Raw genomic sequence first — 24,452 nt, forward strand, 5'->3', positions numbered from 1 at the left:
TGACTTGGAAGGCAGCATGGTAAATGTGTGAAGACCTGGAGGAGAATATCACATTAGTGTAGGGAAAAGGGAGGATACGTTGATTTCAAAGGTGCCAGTGAAGATGAGGTGACTAGATGTGAGAAGTTTTTAGGAGGTGGAGTTGATAGAACTCAGTGATTGATTAGATATGGGACTTAAGTTAGTGGCACTAGTTAGATGTACAATGGTACCTTTACTGAGATGGGGAACACTGACAGGGAAAAAAGTTGGATGAGATAAAGTCATCAGTTCAATTTTGAGATGTGTGTGAGATATCCAAATGGAGGTGCCAAGTAGTTAATTTGATATCTGGGCTGGAGTAGGGCAACAAAATTGGAATTAGTGTGTCATAAAAGATCCCTGACAATATGAAGGTGGAAGAGATTCTTGAGAGAGAGACAGAATTTTTAGTGATCTGAAAAGAGTTACTAGGACAGACCCAAGAGGAACCTCAGTGTTTAATGTTGGGCAGTAGAGAGACATCCAGAGGAAACTAGGAGAAAATGATTAAAAGAGGGGAGTGTGGGGGGAAAGAGAGAGAGAGAGAGAGAGAGAGAGAGAGTGCGAGAGAGAGAGAGAGAGAGAGAGATACCTTAATTCAGAAGGTTGTCTCCCAGATGCCAAAGTGAGTGGACAGTTGTGTGTGTGCTGAGATGACAAGTAAAATGAGAGATGGAAAGTGCTCACTGGGTTTAGCAGCACAGTGGACCATTAGCCTGTTTTAATGGTGGTGGTGATGGTGTGTGTAACGTGATGTGAAAATCCACATTACAGTGAGTCGAGGTGTGTGTTGAGGAGAGAGTAGAAGGTAAGGCAGTAGGCAAAGCAAGAGTATACAGGTCTCAGGAATTTTTAGGGTGGTTGCTAGAAACATATATGAGGTGTTTTTTGTTTGTTTTTATTTTTATTTTTTTAAGACAAGACAGGTTATAGCATGCTGGTGAGAAGGATGAGGCAGGGGATGAAGACAAGAGGAACAGTGTAGTCAGTGGAATGAGTTGCCCACAAGGCATGAGAGAAGTCCATCAAATCCAGCATTCTTGCTGAAAAAGAAATTCAGTTGAGTTTAATATTCATAGTTATGACCTGTTAGCAGAGTAGAATACGAGGCTTTTAGTATTACCAAGTTCTAATGAAGTACATCATTATATAGTCCTTAAATTTATTTTTCAAGTATTTCTAGAAAACTTACCAAACAGAAAATGTCAGCAAAATTCTTTTGATGTGTGAAAACGCTCTGGCAGTTTAGTCACTTGTCAGTCTCATGTCCAAGTCCTGCCCATCTGGCATGGCCCAATTGATATCCTCAAATAAAAGACTCTCCCTCCCTCATCTGAATGGTCATAGACTGGTGCTTTTTTCTCTATTTTGGCATTTGTTCTTTTTACATACTTGTCATGTATATAAATACTGTATATCTGTGTGTGTATATATATATATTTTCTTCTCATTAAATGATGGAAGGCATAGACTGTGACTGAAAGATGTTACGTTCTACACAGAACCTAGCGGTTACATTTATGTAGTTTGTTATAATAAATGTATGTAAATGTGAACACGGGGAAATGATTATTCGCAGGAGGAGTTATAGAAAGGAGAAGAAGATTTTTGTGGCTTAGCATCCGAATTAATAGCCTGAAAAATTATGTACGTGATTACAACCTTTTGTTTTTATGATAGTAAAATAAGTTTTGAAAGTTCCCTTAAATGTGCTATGAAGGAATCAAATTCAACAACAACAACAACAATAACTCTTTGGTGATACTTTATAGGTGACCAACTACTTTCATATTTCATTCTGACTGAGGACAACTCAGAGATGTAGAGATAGAAATATCACAGAAATATCACATTGTCCCATCTTACAAATGAAGAAACCAAGGCTCAGAGAGATAATGTGTTAAAAGTCACATTATGGTAAATAAGAGTGCTAGGACCTGTACTTAGGACCCTCTGACGCGAATCCAGGTTTCTTTCAGTGTAGTCTGTGGCTTCTGGGTTTATTTTTATAGCAATCCAATTGTCCTGATTATAATTAAATTCAACTGTAAGCAGCAATTTGGTTTACTTTATTTAAAGGAAGAAAAAAATCACTTACTAGAGCAATCTCTTGGTCAGAGCTGAAATCACCTTTTTCTTGCACAAGCTTTAGCTCTGTTGTTCAGAGCTTCATACGTGGCCATTATAGCTTCTACTGATGCTGTGATTTAAAGAAAAGAAAATAGAAGTCACATATCTGTAGATACTGAACTCTTAGAGCAGTGCTGGTCAGCCCTGTTCAATATTGTGAATGAACCTATTTTTGGAATAAAACAGATACTTATCTATTTTTCTAGGCTTTTGACTGACTTCTGGCAACTCCTTTTTTGTTTTTGTTTTTAAAGACTAGCATCATTTTGAATTTAGGATAATAAGTTACGGTCTAATGAAAGAACTAGAAATAGGGAAGGTCATTATTCTTTAGGGGGACTATGGCGGGCGTGAATTATTGTTAAAGCTTTCCAAAATCGAAATCCTGTATATTCAATATGTAACATCTGTAATTTTTCCATTAAAATATTTAATGGGTAAGCCTCTGACTAAAATCTTTGAAAAATATTCCCATTGGCCTTAGATGATTATTTAAACTGGATAATAACTTCTGTTAAACAGATTCTTTTTAATTGTACTGACTTAAACTTGTGGACCTCCAAAGTCTAAAAAATATTTTTATCAGGGGAGTTAAGGAATGAAGAACACATACTTTTAAGAAATTGCAGAAAGTCATAAAGTGCTTTTTCCTCCTCCTTTCAACGCTTTTAAATGTTACTTGAATGAATTGCTGCTACTGGATAAAACGTTTCCTTATGTTCTCTATAATTTGTCTTAGACAAGGTATTTGGGAATTGCTGTACAGTGTGGGAAATAATTAAACTTGTCTGTATATGAAACCAAAACAAGCGATTGAGATTTGAGATATTGAATCTGAAACCAATTGTTCCATGGCAGTAGTTGTGCTTCATGAAAAACAAAAAGCAAGAGATTTTAAAGACATTTTTTCCCCCTGAGGCAGTTGATCCTATAACCTCGTGTGGACTGTGGGCTATGGCTTAGCTTTGGTATCTCTTCCTTACAAATCTCTTCTTTTATCATATTGTACATTTGGTTAAATCAGCAGTACAGGTGAACAACTGAAAATGATCTGCTTTTACATCAGATGAGCCTGGCCTATGTGGAAGCAGCAGAGTACGTTTCAGAACCTGTCAACAGGGAACCTCCTTCCAGAGAAGCTCAGCTACTAACTTTGCAAAACACATCTGAATTCGATGTCCTTGTCATTGGAGGAGGAGCAACAGGATGTGGCTGTGCACTAGACGCTGTCACCAGAGGTGAGTCCTGACGTGCATGGATGTCACACAGGTAAAGAAACGTTTCATCTTTCCTCCCCAGTATAAACACACTGTAGGCACCCTATAGTGAAGTCACATTTCTGTTGTATTTACTAATTTTCTATCCTTTGTGAAGCATCTTTATATTTTTTAAATATAGGCACTTGCACAATTTTAAAATTAAATATAACTTTTTTACACTTGAATTTATTTAAAAAGAAAACTTTATATACTTGTGAATTCACTGATTTGATATTCTAGTTAATTTTTTTTTAAATACATAGCAAAATAAATTTAACTAGATGAAATAAAAATATTTGTATATGACCTGAAATCACATTTAGGTCAGTGAAGAGTAGAAAAGATTTATTAAAGTGAATTATTCTAGTAAAATAATTCTTTTTGTTCCTGTTTTGTTAAAATCATTTCTTCCAGTGAAATATGGACTATAGTTTGGGAAACTCTAGTTTATGTGAATATGTAGACTGTTGGTAACCTATACTTCTGTCGCACTCAGCATTAGCAAAGACAGGATGAAAAATTCTTTAAAAGTGGAAACATGGAAAGCAATTTTAGTATGGAACTCCAATGCTCTTAGATATGATATATTTAGTAAAATAATTTTTATCCCCTGTGGTTATTAGTGTAAGTTTGGAGTCAAGGAAATCTGAGTACATATCCTGGCTCAGCTGCTTTATCTGATGTATATACCAAGGGTGCCAAAAAAATATATACAAGTGAACACTTTGGTCAATGTTGCTCAAGCAGTAGTTCACCGTAGTAAACAGAAGTATCTGGACGCTGATGATAATCACTTCAAACACTTCTTGTATTATACTTGCAGAAGTTAAACGCGACTTGTATTAATCTTTTGTTATCAGTATATATTGAGTATTACAATTTTAATACAGTTTTCCTTTCTGAAAATGTGTATACATTTTTTTGGCACTCTGTGTATGTATGTGTACACATGCATGCACACATATGGGCAAATTAATTTCTCTAACATTATTCATCTTTCAAACGAAAAATTACCTTCTGTTAATGATTAAATGTGTAATCATGAAGAGGACTTAAAACAATGCTTGTCACACAAAGTAGAAGCTCAATAAGTTATAGACAGTATTGTAGTGGTTGTTACTAACATGAAGACAAAAGACTGAGAATCCGTTGTCCTGGAGAAAGAGTCCAGGACATGTCCTTAAATGTATTGACTGGGACAGTGTCCTACTGCAAGGAACTTTCACTCTGGATATTTTAGTTACGATCTAAGGCTCAATATTCACTACAGTTTTATACTCAATGGTAATAATTTATTACATGGAATAATTTTTCTCAGATTAAGCTACTACAGCAGCCACCCTAGACTTAATTACCTTACATATCTAGTACAATTTACTCTTAAAGAAATGAAATAAATTTAAGGACATGTAGGCACACACAAACAAAAGAGTGCCCTGGATTTACTATGATTGCACAGGACCCATACCTAAGTTTTGTTCCATGTAGACTTCAAGGCCTAGGTAGGTCCTTTTTGTCTTCTAAATAATGGTGAATTCAAAATACAGGCACTGGAATCTATTCTGCTGCCAGGCAGACTCCAGCTTTGATGTAACTCAACACTCTCCTCTGGAGGTCTCCAGGAAAGAATGGACATCCCAACTTAGTGGGAGGCCTTGTTTGGGACTACCCCAAGTTCTGGGACTACCCCAGGAGTTAGAATTTACCAAGTAATAATTTTCTGTGTTAAAGAGGATCATTTCCCCAGTAGGATTCAGAAAAATATATTTCTTGATGTCTCCAATTATGTTCATGCTATGTACTGAAATATATAGCAATTCTTTTTATTTCCACTTTACAAATGTTCATTTAGTGCCTGTTGTATGCATGGCAGTATGCAAGGTACTACATGAAAATACAAAGATGAGTAGTGATATAGTTACGCCTTTAGGGTACTCACAGCTCTTTACTACTTATTTGCATAGACTGAATTACATTACAGAGACTACACACCTTTCCAAAGGTTTTGGGGGTATTATGGATGTATAAAGGTTAGGGTAGTCATATTTGGTCAGGAGACAGAAAGCTGCTACCTAGCATAGGTAGAATTTTATTAGGCAAATGTTGCTGGCTTAAAGTGTTCCAATCTGAGAGAACATGCAGGAAGAAAAGCATGAAGTCAGTGCACGAGGGACAGCACGTGTTTCAATTTGGAGTATCTAGGCTATGTAAGGGAGAATGAGGGAAGGGTGGACAGGCAAAGCTGGGCCTGGTGTGCCATGGAAAGTCCTCAGGAGTTGACTGAATAGGCCACTTTGAGACACTGAAGAGCATAAGTTTTGGTGATGAGGAATGGATGGGTGATAAGGAAGGAACAGGCACAGACATATACTTTTAAGAGACAAATAAAATACAAAGGAGGTAACTTGGTGATATAGTAGGATATAAAGAAGGGAGGCAATATATGCAAGCAACAGTTGTTTCCTCCCCTTTTCCTACCATCCATCCATCCCTTCCTCCCCCCATCTTTCCTTTTTTTCTTTTTAAAAATAGGAGCAATCTGAATATTTTCGTAGACTCTGTGAAAGCCCGTCTACAGAAAACTTTAATATGCAAGTAATAGAAGGAAGCATGTGGAACAAGGTCTGGTTAAAATTCAAGGAATGGACTATCAGATCTGTGTCTTTATTAATATTTTGGCAGGGAGATAAGAGACATTTCTCAGGGACAGAAACAAAGGGCAAAGATTCTAAGATACGAAAGAGGGAGCTTGTGCTACTATGAAGAACTGTTCTTAAACACTGTGTTCTACTTGTGGCTAGGAGTAGGGGACTTCCATGTAGAAAAGGTTTAGAATTACCTTATGGAGAATGTGATAAGGAGTAGAGGGAAATGTAAATTTGTTATCTACAAAGTATATGTGTGTTTGTGTGTGTGTGTGTGTGTGTGTGTGTGTGTGTGTCCCCATTTGTGTCCATTAATGCTCAGAGTGGAGCAGAGAAAATACACAGTTGGGTAGAATCCCAAATTGAGAACTGACGGGGTGTTAATAATAACAGGAGAAAATGTGAAAAGATTCTACGAAGGCAGAGGGAATTGTTTAAATGGAGACCTAGAACTGGCAGGGGCACGTAAGGGGAGTTGGAAAGCCTGTTTCCCTTAAGAGTTAGGGTGGGTTGAAGGAGTGTGAATGAAATAATAAGCCAACCACTATTGAATGCCTTTTATTTCTTTTCTCCTTTTGAAAAGTCTTACCTATGCTTGCTTTTGGGCACTTTTTAGGTTTATCTTTTTAAAAATACAGACGAGATCAAACCATAGTTACTCTTTTGCTGTGTTTATTTCAAATATCAGTATATTGGTAAGTCTTTACGTGTATATAGTATGCATTCTTTTTAATGGCGAAAAATTTATTGCAAGGATATTCCTAATGATTCTTTAGGTTGCTTCCAGTTTTTCTTTTTTTTCCCTCTATTTAGAACAATATTGTTTGTGGCCAAGTACTGAACCAGGTCTGGAAATATAAAGACTAAGAAGATGGGCTCTTGCCCTCAAGGAGCTTATAATCTAGTAATATTTGCTGAACAAACACATTTTTTCTTCAGTAGCAATCATAAACATTCAGGAGCAATCAGGACATTAACTATTAATTAGTAGATGATTGAGGGTGATGATAGTGATGGAGTTAAGAGTTTCCAGAGCCTGAATGTCGACCAGATTTTTAGTTTTTATACTTAGGAACAGCTAAGAAAATGATCTACTTTGACTATGTCTTGGCATATTGATTGTTGTCTTTTAAAATAATTGACTGAATGACTATTATATATATGGAATTATGATTTATAAAAAGGGTGGCTAAACCTTAGTTTGAATTTCATTTATTATACCGGTAGCCCCCTGTGAGTAGCATTTATAATTAAAATGTATAGAGATGCTGAAGTTAATCTATATTTATCCTTTTACTACAATTTCTGATCATATCAGTAGCCCTCTGAAGTGTGAAATAATCATGGGCATTTGGTTAATGAATTGTGCATTGTTGCTGTTCATTCATGGAATTTGCTCTTTCATTGTATTTGATGCTTCACTTAACAACAAATTTTGCTTTCTCTGTGTTTGATATGTTTTTACCAAATTATTCCTGATTGTATCCATTAATCTTTAGTCACATTTGACAAAAATAAATTACTGTGATCTTTTAAAGTTACCAGTAATAATTAGATTTTTCAGGACATCAAAGTTTTGGGGGAGCCACTAGATGTTTAAGGGCTTGTATAAAAATGTGTGCACAAGCTTTTTGATACAATACTATGCCCAAATGCAATTTGGGTAATGGATAAACAAAAACTATACAAGAAACAGAAAAAGTCGTGAAGTCTTCATAAGGAACATTTATTTGCATTCGTACTATCTGCATTTTCTTGGGAATCAATTTTCATTTGTTTCATTCGGGAATATCATTTTATAAGCATAATATGCACAATTCTCCTCACGTCCTCCTGAAGGTTTCTAGGATCAATAGAAATTGTTTCACGGTTTAACACCTCTGTGTCTTGTTCCTGGTTAGAAGCATATCCTTGAAGCCCAGTTGTAGGCACTTTGTCTCCAAAGAGAGCTGGAATGAGGAGAATCTGATAAATATATTCACTCTGTCAGGGTTCTGCAAGGCGTTTTGTTCAGTTCTTTTTGTTCTTTTATGTGACTTTAGCTGTATGTATCAGGGATCACTTAGTACATTTTTGGTTTAAAATCTGATTTATAAATGTAACCTTTATGGCTTCTATTCAAATTCCAGGGAAGACTGCCTCTTGCAGGCAGAATTAATTATCATTCTCTTGTTTAAAAATGTACGTATACTTTTAGTTTATGAATGGCATCTGGCTAGCAGTTACTAACTTCTCAGTACAGTTCCTTCAAGTCTAAGGCAGTATAGCACGGTGATTAAATGACTCAGGTTATGAAATTAGAATGAACTGGGATCAAATCTTGACTTCATCACTTACTAGCTCCATGATTTTCAACAAGTGTCTTAACTTTACAGAGAGCCTCAGGTTTCTCAGACTTAAATGAAGGATGATAGTAACACTCTTGTGCATGAGTAAAGTTTTATGAAAGGGGGAAAAATGCAGAAAAGGAAGATGGTGCATTCTGGGAAATATAGATCTCTACCCTTCTCACCCCTTCTACCACCACCCTGTCCTACCATGAAGGAAGAGAAAATCCTATTTTAAGACAGTAGAATTGCAGCAGATGAAAGTTTGCTATTTGTTGGACATTGTTAATTAGACTAGATTGCAAGTTTCTACGAAAATTATTCTGGAAATTTAATGTAATTTTATGTAATGATTTTCTTTGGCAGGAGAGAGAGAGAGAGAGAGAGAGAGAGAGAGAGAGAGAGAGAGAGAGAGAGAGAAAGAGAGAGTGTGTGTGTGTGTGTGTGTGTGTGTGTGTGTAGGGGAGGGAGGGACTTGAGAAACTACTAAAGTTTACCTGGAAAAATATCCTATGAGGTTTATTATTCTTTTTCAAAGTAATCTACTTTTTCAAAGTAGATTACTTTAAAAAAGAATAATGATAAAGTAGATAGAGAGTTATCAGATATTAAAGTGTATTCTAGTGGTGCTTTAATTAAAATAGTTTGCTAAAGAAATAGATCAGTGGAATAAAAGTAAGAGTCTAGAAATAGATCTAAATACATGAATTTAGAATATGGTAAAGACAGCATTTCAAATCTGTCATTATTATTTAATACATGATGTTAGAGTACCCGCTTCTCCAAATGTATTACATACACACACACACACACACAGACACACACACACACACACACACACTCATTTTCTTTATCATATTCCATGTAGATCAAGGACTTAACACCATAAAACTATTTGAAGAAAGTATATGGGAATTTTTAAAAAATAGCGTCAATACAGTCAATGGAACTGTAACACCTATATACAATGTCAGAGGGGTAGTAGATTGGGGGAAGAGGGTTATCACTGCGTGAAGGGTGTAAATGTCTAACTAGTACATTGTTTTGTACACCTGAAACTAATAAAAAAAATTGAGTAGGAAAGGGGTTTTTAAGCATGGCACTAATAAAGCCATTTTCTTTTCGGAAATTCCTGCTGAATTTGAATAAATAAAAATTAAAATTTAACTGGGGCAAAGATTCAACAAACACATGTAATTGGGAAAATATTTATAACATATCAGACAGGGTTTGTGTCAAATTATTTTCACCTTTTCTGAATCTTTTGTTTTAGTATATCTATGACAAACAGCTTATAGCTGGATTTTTTTTTATGCTTAATAGATGGAATTTATCTTTTAATAGGTGAATTTGATCCATTTCCATTTATTTGATTCCCTACACATTTATTTTGTATTCTTTACCCTCTTTTTATTTTTTTAACTCTGCTTCTTCCTTTTCCTTCATATTAAAGCAATTTTGTATCACTTTCTGTTTTCATATCCTCAACTTTATAGGTATAGCTTCTGTCACCATTTGGTCCCATCAGAAACTTTCCCCAGCACCAAATCGAGTCTCTTGCCCTGTGTTGATATTGGGTATCCTGTAGACCAACTGTTGACCCAGCTGGTGGTACCATGGCTCCTCAGGTGGTGCTGCTCCCCAAGCTTTGTCTGTCTTTCTGTCTTCTGGGCATGTCCTAACAGATATTCCACAGCTGCAGGCAGTGGTCAGGAGAAGTCTTTAAATGTCTTTTAACAAGACGTGGAGCCCTTTTTCAATCCCAGCATTCAAGTGCTAGTCTGGCTTCTTTTCTTTCCTTATCTTACCCTTTAGGAATTGAAATCTTGGTTGCCTTTGCCTTTTTCTAGACCCAGAGCCCAGCAAGACACAGGCTGTTGGCCTGAATACTCTGCTCTTGAGTTTCTGCTACATTTCTGGTCCATGGAGTGTTTATTTCTGAGTTAATCATGTCCTGTTAAAAAAAAATTATATTTATATATGTAATACTACCCACACATTAAAAATGAAATGATAGAAAAATATTTATTGACATGGAGAGTTATTTACAATAAACAACGTTAAATAAAACAATAAGTGGAATCTATCATACGATTCTATTATTGTACAAATGTACGTATGTGATTATATATGTGTAGAAAATATGAATGTTTAAACACCCAAATGTCAAATGTGGTTCTCTCTGAGCGGCGTGATTACAGGAAAGTTTTATTTTGTTCTCTTTACTTCTCTGCATTTATTATATCTAGTATGTTTTCATGCATAATAGGATAATATCTATCTATCTATCTATTTATCTATCTATCTATCTATCTATCTATCTATCTATCTATCTATCTATCTATCTATCTATATAGTTCTCTGTGTTTGGAGGTGAAGAGTTCAAAGCTAAATTTACAATGCCAATGCATATTGACCCAAATTGTATTTATAGCAATATTTATAATAGGAAAAAAATTGTATCTGATTTAATTGGATACATTCAATTATTGAATAGAAATTTGTATTTACTTATGACTAAAATGTATTGTAAATTGAAAAATCAGTTGTGAAGAATGAGTTTGTTAATTGTATTTGTGTTTCAAGCAAAAAGTTACACAATTTGTGTACTTTCATAAGCATAGAAAGTTTCTAGTAAGATCCATGGGGTATTTTTCATAGTTAACATCGGTTACCCCTGAATTTTGTAGCTAGAAAGCCAGCCATGCATTATTCTCTTTTCATCCTTCTGTATTATTTGGATGTTCCTCCTCACATTGCCCATTGGCTGTTTTTATAATAAAAAATGTAAAAAGTAAAAGCAACAACAGCAACTCCTTTATTCACCTGAAACTGTATTATTATAATTAATGTTATGGCTTAATATATTTTTGTGTCTGGCTAATCCTTGTGTATTTAAGGAATACAAAGTATGTTAGTGTTATATTCTAACTTAACATAGTGTCTCCATTAATGGATTATCTGTTTCCTAATATAAAAATAGAAATTGGTATTAAATAATCCCATATTATACAATTCTATAAAATGCTAACATTCATTGTTAGAAAATACTAGGCCAAAGCATAGGATTCTGATCGTGAGGATTAAAAAGCCAGGATTACTTTGCAGCTTTACAGGAGTGTTATTTTTTTAGAGAAATTGATCCTTTATATAAAATGTTCAGCCTTTGGGTTAGTCTCTTTTCTTATTAATGGCAATGGCTTTCTGAAATCCAAAGGTACGTGCCCAAAGCTTTTCTAAAGAAATATAAACTCCCCTTAATCATCATCATTTTTCCTTCGTGGTACATGTGGCTTTAATACCTATGTTATGGTACCAATGTATAGGGTAGCTAAATTTTTTGATTTGTGTGTTATTACCTTGGTGCCTCTGATAGTTGTTTCTCTTTTTCTATTTAGAAATATATAAACAATGCCATATCTAACAATTTATTCTAATAAAATAATTAAAGATGCAGACACTTTAAATGAAAATATAATCTTGCAGTTCTGTAGTGGTGAAGATAGGAAAAATCCAAATGTTCAAAAATAGGAAATTGAATAAATAAATCATTGTAAATATTTAATGTAATACTACCCACACATTAAAAATGAAACGATAGAAAAATATTTATTGACATGGAGAGTCATTTGCAATAAACAACGTTAAATAAAACAATAAGTGGAATATATCATATGATTCTATTATTGTACAAATGTACATATGTGATTATATTTATGTATAGAAAATGTGAATATTTGAACACCCAAATGTCAACAGTGGTTCTCTCTGAGCGGCGTGATTATAGGAGAGTTTTATTTTGTTCTCTTTACTTCTCTGCATTTATTATATCGAGCATGTTTTCATGCATAATAGGATAATCAGTAAAAAGTATTAAAATATACTTATGTTCTATTTCATGTTGTGAAAGTTAAATGTCGTACCATTCCTCCCTTTAGATGGTAATTATCCCTCTGTATTCGTCCAGCTGTCTTGATACACGAATTGGTTTAGTTGGAAGTGCTTGGTAGTTAGGCATTCTCACGCAGGTCAGAAAAGGCATAGCTGTAAAGAGCTGTATTTAGCTTACACACCTCACCCCACCCAGAAGATACAGTTTTAACTTGCTTAGTGATGGGCTGACGATGACTGAAAGGCAGATTTCAAATTGACTTTATTCTTCTATAACAAATCCTGCTATTCCACCTAAGAATTTCAGAGTACTTTTCCTCCAAATATTAATACTTTGCCATGCTCATGAAATTCTTGAGAATACTTACTAAATGCAGTCAATAATAATAAAAAAAATAAAACAATAACACTACTCTTAAATGTTCTGGTTCATCACAGCTGTGATAGAGCTTATTGCTTTCTATAAAAAGTAACGAAACAAACGATTCCTCATAAAATCTTGAACTAGTGTACTGAATTACCGTAAATACAGAGAGGCCAGCCCTTCATTGCCGGGCATGTGGAGGTCATTCTTTAATCCTCTGGGGGAAGATCTTTTTGAGGTCCTCACATCCACAACCAGGAGTGGTTGCTTGAAGCCTGGGTACGTTATTTATTTATTTTTTTACTTAAAAATTTTTATTTAAAATTTTTATTGGGGAATATTGGGGAACAGTGTGTTTCTCCAGGGCCCATAAGCTCCAAGTCTTCAATATAGTTATGGATTCAATTCCATGCGGGAATTGAACCAGCAACCTTGTTGTTGAGAGCTAATGCTCTGACCAACTGAGCCATCCCGCTGTCCCCCTGGGTACATTATTTTTGATGTCCTTCAAAAATATTTAATTATTTTCCCGAAGAACATAAAATGTTAGCATTAAATGTCAATTAAAAATACTGTTCATTCTCTTTGAGAAAATAGCGCCTTCTTTTTACTTGCTTGCTTTATATGTAAAATATCAGAAGACTAAGGTCTCAATTTCAGATTAGCAATTTTTATGGAGAGAAAAAAGTTTGGCTTTCTGAGAAGTAAAACAGAAAGAAACATACTAGATAACAAACACTTAATCAGTTAAGGAATATATTCATGAAAAACGGTTATAACTTCTAGTAATGTCTTGATTTTGCGTTATGTTCCCCCTTTCTCATTCTATCGTTCTTGTCCAACAAAAATGAGAAATCCAAAGCATTTAGCATATAACAGCAGTTGAAAATTTTAAAATATTTTCTTTTTCTAGAATATCTATTTTTTGTGTGTGTGAGTCCGGAAACTTTTGGTAATACTTTTAGATTACATAATGCTTTAATATATTAATTTAGCTATAACTTTGGAGACTAATTTTTTTTTTTTTTAAGATTTTATTGGGGAAGGGGAACAGGACGTTATTGGGGAACAGTGTGTACTTCCGGGCCTTTTTTCCAAGTCAAGTTGTTGTCCTTTCAATCTTAGTTGTGGAGGGCGCAGCTCAGCTACAGGTCCAGTTGCCGTTTTCTAGTTGCAAGGGGGCACAGCCCACCATCCCTTGCAGGAGTCGAGGAATTGAACTGGCAACCTTGTGGTTGAGAGGATGCGCTCCAACCAACTGAGCCATCCGGGAGCTCAGCGGCAGCTCAGCTCAAGGTGCCGTGTTCAATCTTAGTTGCAGGGAGAGCTGCCCACCATCCCTTGTGGGACTCGAGGAATCGAACTGGCAACCTTGTGGTTGAGAGCCCACTGGCCCATGTGGGAATCGAACCTGCAGCCTTCGGAGTTAGGAGGTTGGAGCTCTAACAGCCTGAGTCACCAGGCCAGCCCCCTGGAGACTAAAATTTAATGGTTTTTTTGCATTGGAAGGAACAGTATCATTTCTCTCCAGAAATTCTGGTAGGTAGCTTGATGATATGACACTGGAAATAATGGGACAAGAAATAAACAGCCTGGTTTGACAGAGAAGCCCATTTTAACTTTTGTTGGTATTCACTAGGGTTTCTCACATATGTACATGTGAATAACTTTTTAAAATGTCCAATACTTGCAAAAGCCGTTTTGAAGCTTTAAAGTGTTAGCTCTCACTTAAATATCCTGAAATATCCTCCTGAGATGGCTTGCTAATTTCTAGAGTAGTTCCCTGCCTCACACTGTCAGTTTGGGAAAGAAAAAAAAAATTATTCTGTTAACACAAGCCCATAAAATTCTCTCTCCACATCTCTCTCCAATATCATCTTCTGCCTTGTGAGGCTGGAATCGCTCTGGCCCTTGTTGTGTGGTAGGGCACTGGTACCTGACTGACCTCCTGCCTCCAGCTCTTTTCCCTCTCTAGTCTACCCTCTATCCCTGCCTACCCTCTATCCCTGCCATCAGAGAAATCTTTCTAGAACATTAATCTGATCTTTCAACTTAAAACATTTTGGTGGTTCCCCTGATAGGAAGCACAATAGTATTTCTCCAAACAATATCGGAGAACCTCTGGAAAAATTTAAATTTTATTCCTTTTTTATAATTATTAAAAAAAAAAAAAAAGCACACCCTTGTTCCTCCAAGTGGATACCTTGTACCTACCTGAGTATGGTATTCAAGTTCATGTTTGTGTTACATTGATGCCAAATCTTGTGCTTTCTAAAGAAGCATTTGCTTCTCAAACTGATCCATGACTTGTAGCCGTGTTTACCTGAGGCATTTTCCTTTTGAAGAGATCCAGATATTATTTACTTGTGAGAAGCAAGGGCCTACAGAACAGGGTCCAAATGCCCCATGTGGATGAAAGGCCCTTTGTGATATGCCCTTTCCCATTCCTGCTGCTGGGACTCTTTCACATCATCCCTCGTACCCTGTGCTGCAGCCCCTGAGTGACAAGCAGCCCCTAAAGAAACAGCCATTTCAGGCATTTGCCCTTCTCTTGCTTTGGCTGATTTTTCCAGGTATAAAACTCCTTTCTTCCCCTTCACCCATCTAGAACACATACTTCCTTGTAGACTCAGCTTTTCTTGAAGACCCCATCCGCAGGTGTAATTACAAACTCCTGTCTGGGCTACAGGGAATTGTGTCATCAATAAACTACCCCCTAAATTTAGTGGCTTTAAATGACAACAGTTATTATCACACAGTTTCAGTGGATGAGCAAACTGGGTGTGCCTTCGCCTGATCCTCTGGCTCTGATTCTCGCGGGATGCAGCACTTCCTAGCAACTCATGTGCTTGTTTGGCAGGATTAAGTTCCTCACAGGTTGTTGGACCCATGACTCAGTTCCTCATGACCTGTTGACAGGGGCCTTCTTCGGTTCCTTGACTCACAACATGACAGCTTGCTTCTTCCCAGCAAGTAAAGGAGGGCAAGAAAGGAGGAGGTCAGAATCTTCTGTAACCTATAATCATGGAAGTGACATGCCATCATTGTTGCTGTGTTCCATTTGTTAGAAGCAAGACACTAGGTGCAGCCAACACACCCGGAGAGGGGATTACATACTAGGAAGTGGGGATTCCTGGGGGCTAAGCCATTTTCTGCCATAGCCTTCAGGATACCTGTGGGCAGGCCCCAGTGGGGAGACATGGACTGCTTGTCCTCTGTCTTACATCCCTGCCTCTCATGGTGCCTGCATCTTGATGCCATGACTATGATTCCAAGGTTGAAAGAGGTGTATTTTAGATAGTCTGGCTGTTAAATACCATTTGAAAGTCAACTCCCTCATCTGATCTTCAACTGAAGAAAAAAATGGTCTATTTTAGAGCTGGAAGAACTCTGTGTGTCGGACTTACTAAGAAAAGGTGATACAGCTCACCAAGGCAGTGCATTCCTAAGAGATTACAAATGTGATCTTGACTACACAATTTTGGGTTTATGTCCTGAATTTAACTTCTAACCCAGAGTAAGATAATAGTCCTCTGTATTTTCAAGTGTAGCACCTATAAAACTTTGTTGCATTTTCGTGCCTCTCTTTGGACTGGGAGCTACCTGACCGCGGGTCCATGCCTAACTCATGTCTAACATCAACACTTTGCCTGGAACTCAGGCTCTCAGTTTTGTATTTTTTTTTTTAATATGCACTAACTTGATATATTTTTCTATTTTTTTCTTCCTTTGTAAAATATATCCAGTACTAAATTTATTAAGCATTGTTGGGTTTTCATAGTTAAGAATTACGGATCATTCTCTGGCATAAATACTTAAAAATAATGCCCTGGGTCTATGATACCTGTAATTTGTGTTATTTTGCTCGTTGGTTAGAACATTAGCAGTTTTTGCCCTTGAATCAAAGTTCTCTACTTTTCTCTCCACGGCTTCCAAATATTTTGTCCTTTGGAGTCAAGGGAATTGGCCTGATTTTATGATGACATTTGGGTACGATATTTAAACTGTTAAAAGTTATAAAAACGACCCTTTGGTATTAAATGTAATAAATGGCTCTGAATTGAATACATGTACAAGTTCTCTTATACGAGCTTTGTGAGCCCAAACTGCTCCAGTTACATATTCTCACTGTAATTGGATTCTATGACATTCTTTCATCCCCCAAGAGTATGCGAGGCCATGAAAATTCCTCATGGCTTGGTGTTGATATATATGTTGGGTCTTTTGAAGTTTCGAATTTCATCTCTAACTAGTGTAGGGGAATTGTAGTACTGCTGGTCTTACCCAATCCTGAAGAGGGGGGTGTATCTGCAAGAAAACGAAACAAAACAAAACTGATTTTATCCCTAGGAGATTTATCGCAACTCTAGAAAGCAGGGCTGGGTGTAGAATGACTTTTAGAACAGACCCACCTTTGCTCAGCTGCACCTTTACCGAGAATATTGTCTTTTCTTTACTCCTGGATACTCTGCACTGGGTTCATTTGTCCTGCTTTGTATTTTTACCTTTGTAATTCTACAACATTGTGCTTGGATGTCTTAAATTAGACCATGAACTCCTCAATATATCTTCTTTCTTCTTCTGTTTTGCTATCTTTGATCTCTTTTCCCATTTTATACCCACTAGAACACCACTCCATAAATAGGAGCCAGCATATAGGAGGGCTAGTCTAGATTCATCATCTATGATGCATTAAAGTAGATCTGAGATGTGGGGCTGGAAGCTGTCTGGACTCTGTAGTGAGGGATGAATGTGTGTTCCAGAAGGCTTCGTAACAATAGTGAGTTAACTCTCGTGGGTAAAGATGGGCACAGGCTCTCCTTGGACCCCTTAAAAGCACCAGAGTATGTTACTGCCACGAAATTGTACTGTAATATTTTCTAGTTGTGATTCACTCACAGTTTAATATGCTTCTAGTTCTGGTTTGACTTTTCCCCCAGGAAGAGACTAAAATCTCTTCATTATAATATAGACAGTGTACTGCACTTTGAATACAAATTTATCCATGTTCGGAGTAATTTTTCTTGTGATTGTCTCTACCCTGGAGAAATGCCTTTAATGAATTACATACAAATTGTGTAATTTAAGAAGTTAATTTGGTTTTCTGGTTACACAGGACTAAAAACAGCCCTTGTAGAAAGAGATGATTTCTCATCAGGGACCAGCAGCAGAAGCACTAAATTGATCCATGGTGGTGTGAGATATCTTCAGAAGGCTATCATGAAGTTGGATATTGAGCAGGTAATTGTGTATGCTGGTTGTTAAACAAAAATTGCGACTATGCTTTTTTCTACCCAATTAAATCAGGTGTTTTTTTTTTTTTTTTCCAGTGGCTTTTAACATTTCTTCCTGTTGGAAATACCTATTTAGTGTATTCTGCTGGAATATCATTCGGGAGAGGTGTGCTGGTTCTTTCCTGTAGTATTATGTTTATGGGTAATCAGGGGCTTTTTCTACACAGGCATGTCAAAGTAGCAGATTTACAAAATCACTTTCAGATGTGTTGGTTTTAACAATTGTGATTTTTTTCCCTCCTTTTTTGGCCAATAGCCACTAAATTGCTGCTTCCAAAACAGTTTCAGGGAAGCTGTGTTGTATGTAATACAGGAGTCTTAAATTGATCTTAACGGCAACTGCAATCATACGTTTATATTGTTACTGACATATTCTTAAGGAAAAGATGATCTGAGTCATGCTTTTCTTATGTCACACTGTATTGTGTCCAGTCTGCCACTATTTGAAAACTGCCAAGGCAGCGTGGAAGATGACATTTCCCAGAGGGGTAAAAAAAAATCAGCTGAACTCCCTGTCTGCTTTTCGTACATGAAAAATACAGAAGCAGTAACTTGACATTGTCAGTTGTGAATCTGTCCCTTTTTCATAGGTGTCTCTTCGACATCATGATGGCTCCAAGGAAAAGAGCACAGGATTGAGAATCAGAGGACTTGTGATGTGTTCCAGCTTACTTAATTCAATTTCTATGAGCCTGAGTTTTCTCATTTGTAAAATTAGTATTTTCCATTAGTAGTTTCTCATTAGTAAAACTAGTAATGCTCGTTCTTCAGAAAGGTATAATGAGGACCAAAGGAGTTAAGAGATAACCTTTTTTTAAAAACAATTATAAAATACTGTGTAACTCCTAAGTGATGTCTCTGCTTGTGTTAGTGGAGGCAAGAAGGCTTTAGCATGAATCTGAACAATCTGTTGTCTCTTCCATGGGAAAATGTAGGGGATGGATAAAAAGGACAATACAGAGAATGCAAGATAAATTGTTACAATAATCTTGTAACTCAAGTCAGGAAAATATCTTACACCTGGGAACTCTGACAGCATGTTTTTCTCCTATGCAAATACAGTTAAGGTTTCTAAAAAATCTTTCAGGTTGACAGCATGATGTATTATTAGAAATTTGATTAGGAAGGAGCTATCCTCGCTCAGAGGTAGAGAGGTTTCTGTGTATCAATCAGTTGGCAGGGTGTCTATTTACCATTTGAAAATATTATGATCTGTTACTGCCAAACTAATTTTCTCTGTTTTGCTTTTCAGTATAGGATGGTAAAAGAAGCCCTTTATGAACGTGCCAACCTATTAGAAATTGCTCCCCATTTATCAGCTCCGTTACCTATAATGCTTCCAGTTTACAAGTAAGCATTTTGATATCTATATGCATTTGGTTACCTGAGGTCAATAAAACAACACTGTTTTAATGGAAATACTCCCTCAATATTCTCTTTCTTTCTTTCTTTCTTTCTTTCTTTCTTTCTTTCTTTCTTTCTTTCTTTCTTTCTTTCTTTCTTTCTTTCTTTCTTTCTTTCTTTCTTTCTTTTTCTCTCTCTCTCTCTCTCTCTCTCTCTCTCTCTCTCTCTCTCTCTCTCTCTCTCTCTCTCTCCCTCCCTCCCTCCCTCCCTCCCTCCCTTCCTTATTTTTATTTTTATTGGGAAATATTGGGGAACAGTGTGTTTTTCCAGGACCCATCAGCTCCAAGTCAAGTCGTTTTATTTTTTTCAATCTAGTTGTGGAAGGTGCAACTCACTGGCCCATGTGGGAATCGAACTGGTGACCTTGGCGTTTTGACAACTGCGCTGTAATTAACTGGCTGCCCTCAATGTATATTTCTTAATGTAGTTTTCTTTTCTTTTTTTTTTGTTTTTTTTGGACATCCTTGAATTTGAATTTTCAGTTGCTGATTCTGGCCTAGGCTGAAACTTGTTTAATTTCTCTCTGTAAAAAAAAGAGTTAAAAGGCAGATTTTATTTTTGTGTTTAACAAACCTGAACAACATGTGAATGCCAAGCTTGAAAAACAGAAAATGGTTGATGAGCCGAGTGGCAAGTGAGGCTGCAGGGGTCTCAGGCAAGGAACTGGCTGCCGATGGCCCCCATGTGGATTTTGCTTGCCTTGATTTCTAAATAAGATAACCTATAGCAATTAGAACATGACGTGGGGGTAGATTGGAATAGCGCATACTTGACCTTTACCCATACCAGGATTAAAGCAGTTCATGCAAAATGGGAATCACTGCAAATACACACTGTGGCTTAAGGCAGAGATTTCACTTTGAGTTTTCAGCGCAAACTGGGTGCTCTGCTGTAATACTGCTGAAGTATTAGGAGCTGAAGCAAAGGGTGTGGGAAAGCTAGGAGAGGCATCTGAAGCATGATGGCAGTGAGGGGACCACCAGGGCCGTGGACTGGGGCCTGGGTCTGGGCTCTGCTCCTTCTGAGTAATGCTTGGAATCTAATTAGGACTCAGTTAGAAACCCGGAAACTTAAGCTGGCAGGTCCCCAATCTGAATTTCAGGTCTTCAGAGGGGGAAAGTAGCATTTTTATTGTTGGAAGTCAAAGTTTAAATTTAGTTTATATCAGATTACCAAAATATGATTTCAGTAAGATTAGATTCTCATACCTGGAGCTTAATGTAGTTTTAATTGGTCCTAATCTTTAATCCTTTTCAAATATTTTCCTTTGTGGTATTTAAAAATGTGGTTTTCCTAAATTATTCTCTAGTGACACACCTCTAAGGGCTACATCCTGAAGGGAAAGAAGGTTATGTTCTGTATTTATAATTAGTAGTTTCTTACTCCAGTTTCTGACAGTGTATAGGGGAGCAACTGTATTTGCATTGGGGAACATAAGAGGGTCATTTGAACCTAACGTGTACCAACTCCGAACCTTTTGGGTCATTTTGCGTCATTTTAAATTTCCAAGTCAAACCAAATTTTCCAAGTCAAACCAAACTGAAATTTGGTTTGGAGGTGTCAGATTCTAAATTATAAAACCTAATTTTCCTAATGTTGTTAAAGCTGCCCATGAAGTTGCCTTAAGTTGGAATATAGGTAATAGGAAAAAGTGGATTATGTACCTCTGTTAGCTACATGAGTGTCGTGGGGCCTAGAAACAGATTTCAGCATTTTGGTCTATGTTTTGTTAGAGATTGCTTAGAACATCTTAAGCTCGTGATTCTATACTCTGGGTGTCCATTCGCGTCATCCAGTCCCCCACCCGAGTCTAGTTAAATCAGTCTGTAGACATGTGAGGCCTAGGCATCTGTATTTATTGTTGGTGCTCCCCAGAGAATTCTAATGTGCAGCCAGGTCCAGATCCACTGCCTTAGAAGTCATTTCCAGTCACACCGATTCATTCGCTTATACAATTCTGCTAGGCTGGTGTCAAACACAGTCATGCAGTTCTGTTTCTTTTGCAGTACACGACTAGACATACTTTGCTTTTCTAAGATGAAAAGTATTTTATAACTTAAAATGACATTCTGTTACATTATATTCTGTTTCTGTTTCTAAAGAAAGCTTTCTCTCTATTTACGCTGTGTAGGTGGTGGCAGTTACCTTACTACTGGGTAGGAATCAAGCTATATGATCTGGTAGCAGGAAGTAATTGCCTGAAAAGCAGTTATGTCCTCAGCAAATCGAGAGCCCTTGAACATTTCCCAATGCTCCAGAAGGACAGACTGGTAGGAGCAATTGTCTACTATGATGGTATGTGATTTTTTTTTTTTTACAAGATACTTTTCTCTCCGTCATGATGCTTACAGTATATTCTTAATGAGGTGGTTTTGTATTTTCAGTTTTAAGGCAAACACATGTGCATAGCTGCACTCACCATTTTCTTTAATACTAGCTAAAAAATTCTGCATAGTGTTTTGCTTTTAATATTTTTGCATATTCTTTTTCTTTTGTCACTTCTACATTGTATCTCATGGTTGGTTTGGTCCGTTTTCCATCATTATGAATTTGGATCCCACCTTCATGCTGTTTAATTTGTTATGTTTGCCAGTGAATACTTGCCTTATGAATACATTACAATGTTGAAAGCAGCTGAGGATCTGTTAGGTTTTCTAGATGAAACCTCTATTTTCAAGGGGTTATAAACCTGGATAAAAATACCCCCTGGGCTGAAATTGACATGTTTGTATTTTGCACAGGACACAATTCTTGAACATAAAATCTATGATGAAGGTAGATGAACTTAGCATTTGTTAAACCAAACCCTCAGTTTTTATTGCTTTTTGTTGTTGTTAGGTGTTTTCTAACAGTGACATTATCTAGTATCCATTTGTCATGTATTCACTGATCATTGTATGTGTGAGAAAAATATAATTTTGTACATTTTTATTTGAAGGAACTAACCACTGAGTATGTCTCCAGATGGACCACAATGCAATACAAAACAAAATAGGAAAACCATTTGTGAAATTTTGCTATGGTTTTAAAGGGTGTATGGAATTAGAAAATAATCCAAGGATGTTCATTTGTAAGGAAATAGCTGGACACATGTTTTGTACATGTTCAAAAAAGTCAGAAATTTTGTAACATAAAGGACAGTGTAGCTGCTATCGCTCAGTGAGTTTTACTAATCCTCATTGTGTAATCTTTTATATTTCTTGTTAGATATCTAAACTTTTAGCATGAAGAAATGTTTATTTTTGTGGTTTGTTTTCAGGAGATTTTGATGTTTGTATTTCATATTATAATATATCCTCAAGGCCACCCCCTCCTTTTTTTCGTCTTCTTTTCTTTTTTTTGTTTTCAGTGTTAGGTTTCTGAATCAATTTAGCTGTCTTGTCAGGCTTTCATGTATGAATACAAAATGTGTATGTGCAAAGGGAACGATGGGGACAAACTCAAGAAAATGTCCTAGGAGCAGTAATATTAGGAAATGTTAAAAGTCTTAGACAAACATTAAAAGCTAGAAAATTCACAGTTTACGGTGCCTGCCAGCATCTCAGCACCACAGGGGTGGCACTTAACTACATTTTTGGTGCCCTTGATTGAGCCTACATATTAAAGGACAACCTTAGCCGTGAATCTGCTTTCTCAGCATCAGACCCTTAATGCTAATCCATTGTAGTTTATTGGGTGATTATATCAAAGAGGGTTTGGTCCTGGAGTAAGAAGGCATTCTGCAAATGGCATTCTACCTGTCCTGATGGAAGTGTTGCGCTCTTCACCTCTTGCACCAAACCCTCATAAACACTTGGTCAGTTTCTCTAACATGTGATATATCGAAAGCTAACAACATTTATTTATTTTTTAACTTGTGCATAGATGAATTTCCTTAAGAGGATTATTAGTGCATGTCACATTGAATTTGTAGTGTTCTGTCTTATGTTGATTTGATACTGTTATAAATTATAGATTCTTATTGATCCTACATAGAAAAAACAAGGGAAATCTATGTCACATATGCAAAAGAAACATCATGTTAGAATTAAGAGGAAGAATAATTCCTTATATCTAGACTTGGCTTTTATAGCTTGTACAGGTTGCAAAATTATGAGTTTAGCAAATATTATTGAAAAAATTAAAAATTATTTAAAATAACTTCAAATTGATATTTGAAATTTTTAAAAATATACTTTTTAATATTGATTCATTTATTTATTTTAGATTTATTTTTTGATTACAGTTGGTATGCAATATTATGTTAGTTTTGAGTATACAACATAGTGATTAAACAGTTACATACATTACGAAGTGATCACTCTGATAAGTCTCGTACCCATCTGACACCATACATAATGAGTATATTCCCTATGCTATACTTTATATCCCCATGACTATTTTTATAATTATTAATTTGTACTTCTGAATCACTTTCACCTTGATCATTTACAATTTATTGTAAAATCTTAAGTCCTGAATACAAAGGGTAAAAATACTTATATTCTAGACATTTGAAATAATTTCTTTTTTCCCTTGTTTGGAAATGATATAGGCCCAACTATGTCATGCTTGAGGTAGAGCAAGGCAAGAATGTGAGACAGTGTAGTTCTGGGGTTTCACAACTGTGTTCACGGATCAGGCAACTTCTGTTTTTCCTCATGGTGTGATGCATAAATTAAATATCAATGTGGAAATAAGGTAGAAAGGCGCATACAGGTAAAGGAATTAAATGCAGAAAATGTGTGCTCAGAGAAAGGAAGGAACGTCTTACACTTTGACCAAAAAAATCATATCATCATCCTGTTACCTAAATATTCAGGGAGAAAAACGTAACTTCGTGAACATCTATCATTGCAGACAAGATCTGAACAATGTAATTTATAAGATACCCCCCCCCTTTGTTTTTTGTAAGAAACAAATATGCTTCGTCATAAATAACCGTTATGGGAAGGTAATAGTCGCCCAAATGATTTCAAAATGGCTTTTTTATTTTTCTGAAAACATGCATATTTATTTGATACACCAAGTAGATAGTGACTCATTTTTGGAAAAAAAAGTGATATTACGAGGGTAGAAGGGTAAAAAGGGAATTTTACTTTCCATTTTTTTGACTTTATTTATTCATTTAGTTTTAA

The 24,452-nt window shown here is 36.2% G+C and overlaps 1 protein-coding gene across 2 annotated transcripts in view; it reads left to right on the top strand.

Moving 5' to 3' along the window:
* The window catches only part of GPD2 (glycerol-3-phosphate dehydrogenase 2), a 135,895-nt gene that overhangs the window by 48,077 nt on the left and 63,366 nt on the right, over positions 1–24,452 (top strand). For both annotated transcript variants that reach the window (XM_081052554.1, XM_081052555.1), the window contains exons 3-6: positions 3,218–3,389; positions 17,754–17,878; positions 19,184–19,281; positions 21,467–21,630. In XM_081052554.1, the coding sequence (XP_080908680.1) occupies positions 3,218–3,389; positions 17,754–17,878; positions 19,184–19,281; positions 21,467–21,630 (559 nt within the window). The remainder of the gene's footprint in view (positions 1–3,217; positions 3,390–17,753; positions 17,879–19,183; positions 19,282–21,466; positions 21,631–24,452) is intronic.

This window comes from Rhinolophus hipposideros (assembly GCF_964194185.1).
Source record: "Rhinolophus hipposideros genome assembly, chromosome: 6".
NCBI classification, from domain to species: domain Eukaryota; kingdom Metazoa; phylum Chordata; class Mammalia; order Chiroptera; family Rhinolophidae; genus Rhinolophus; species Rhinolophus hipposideros.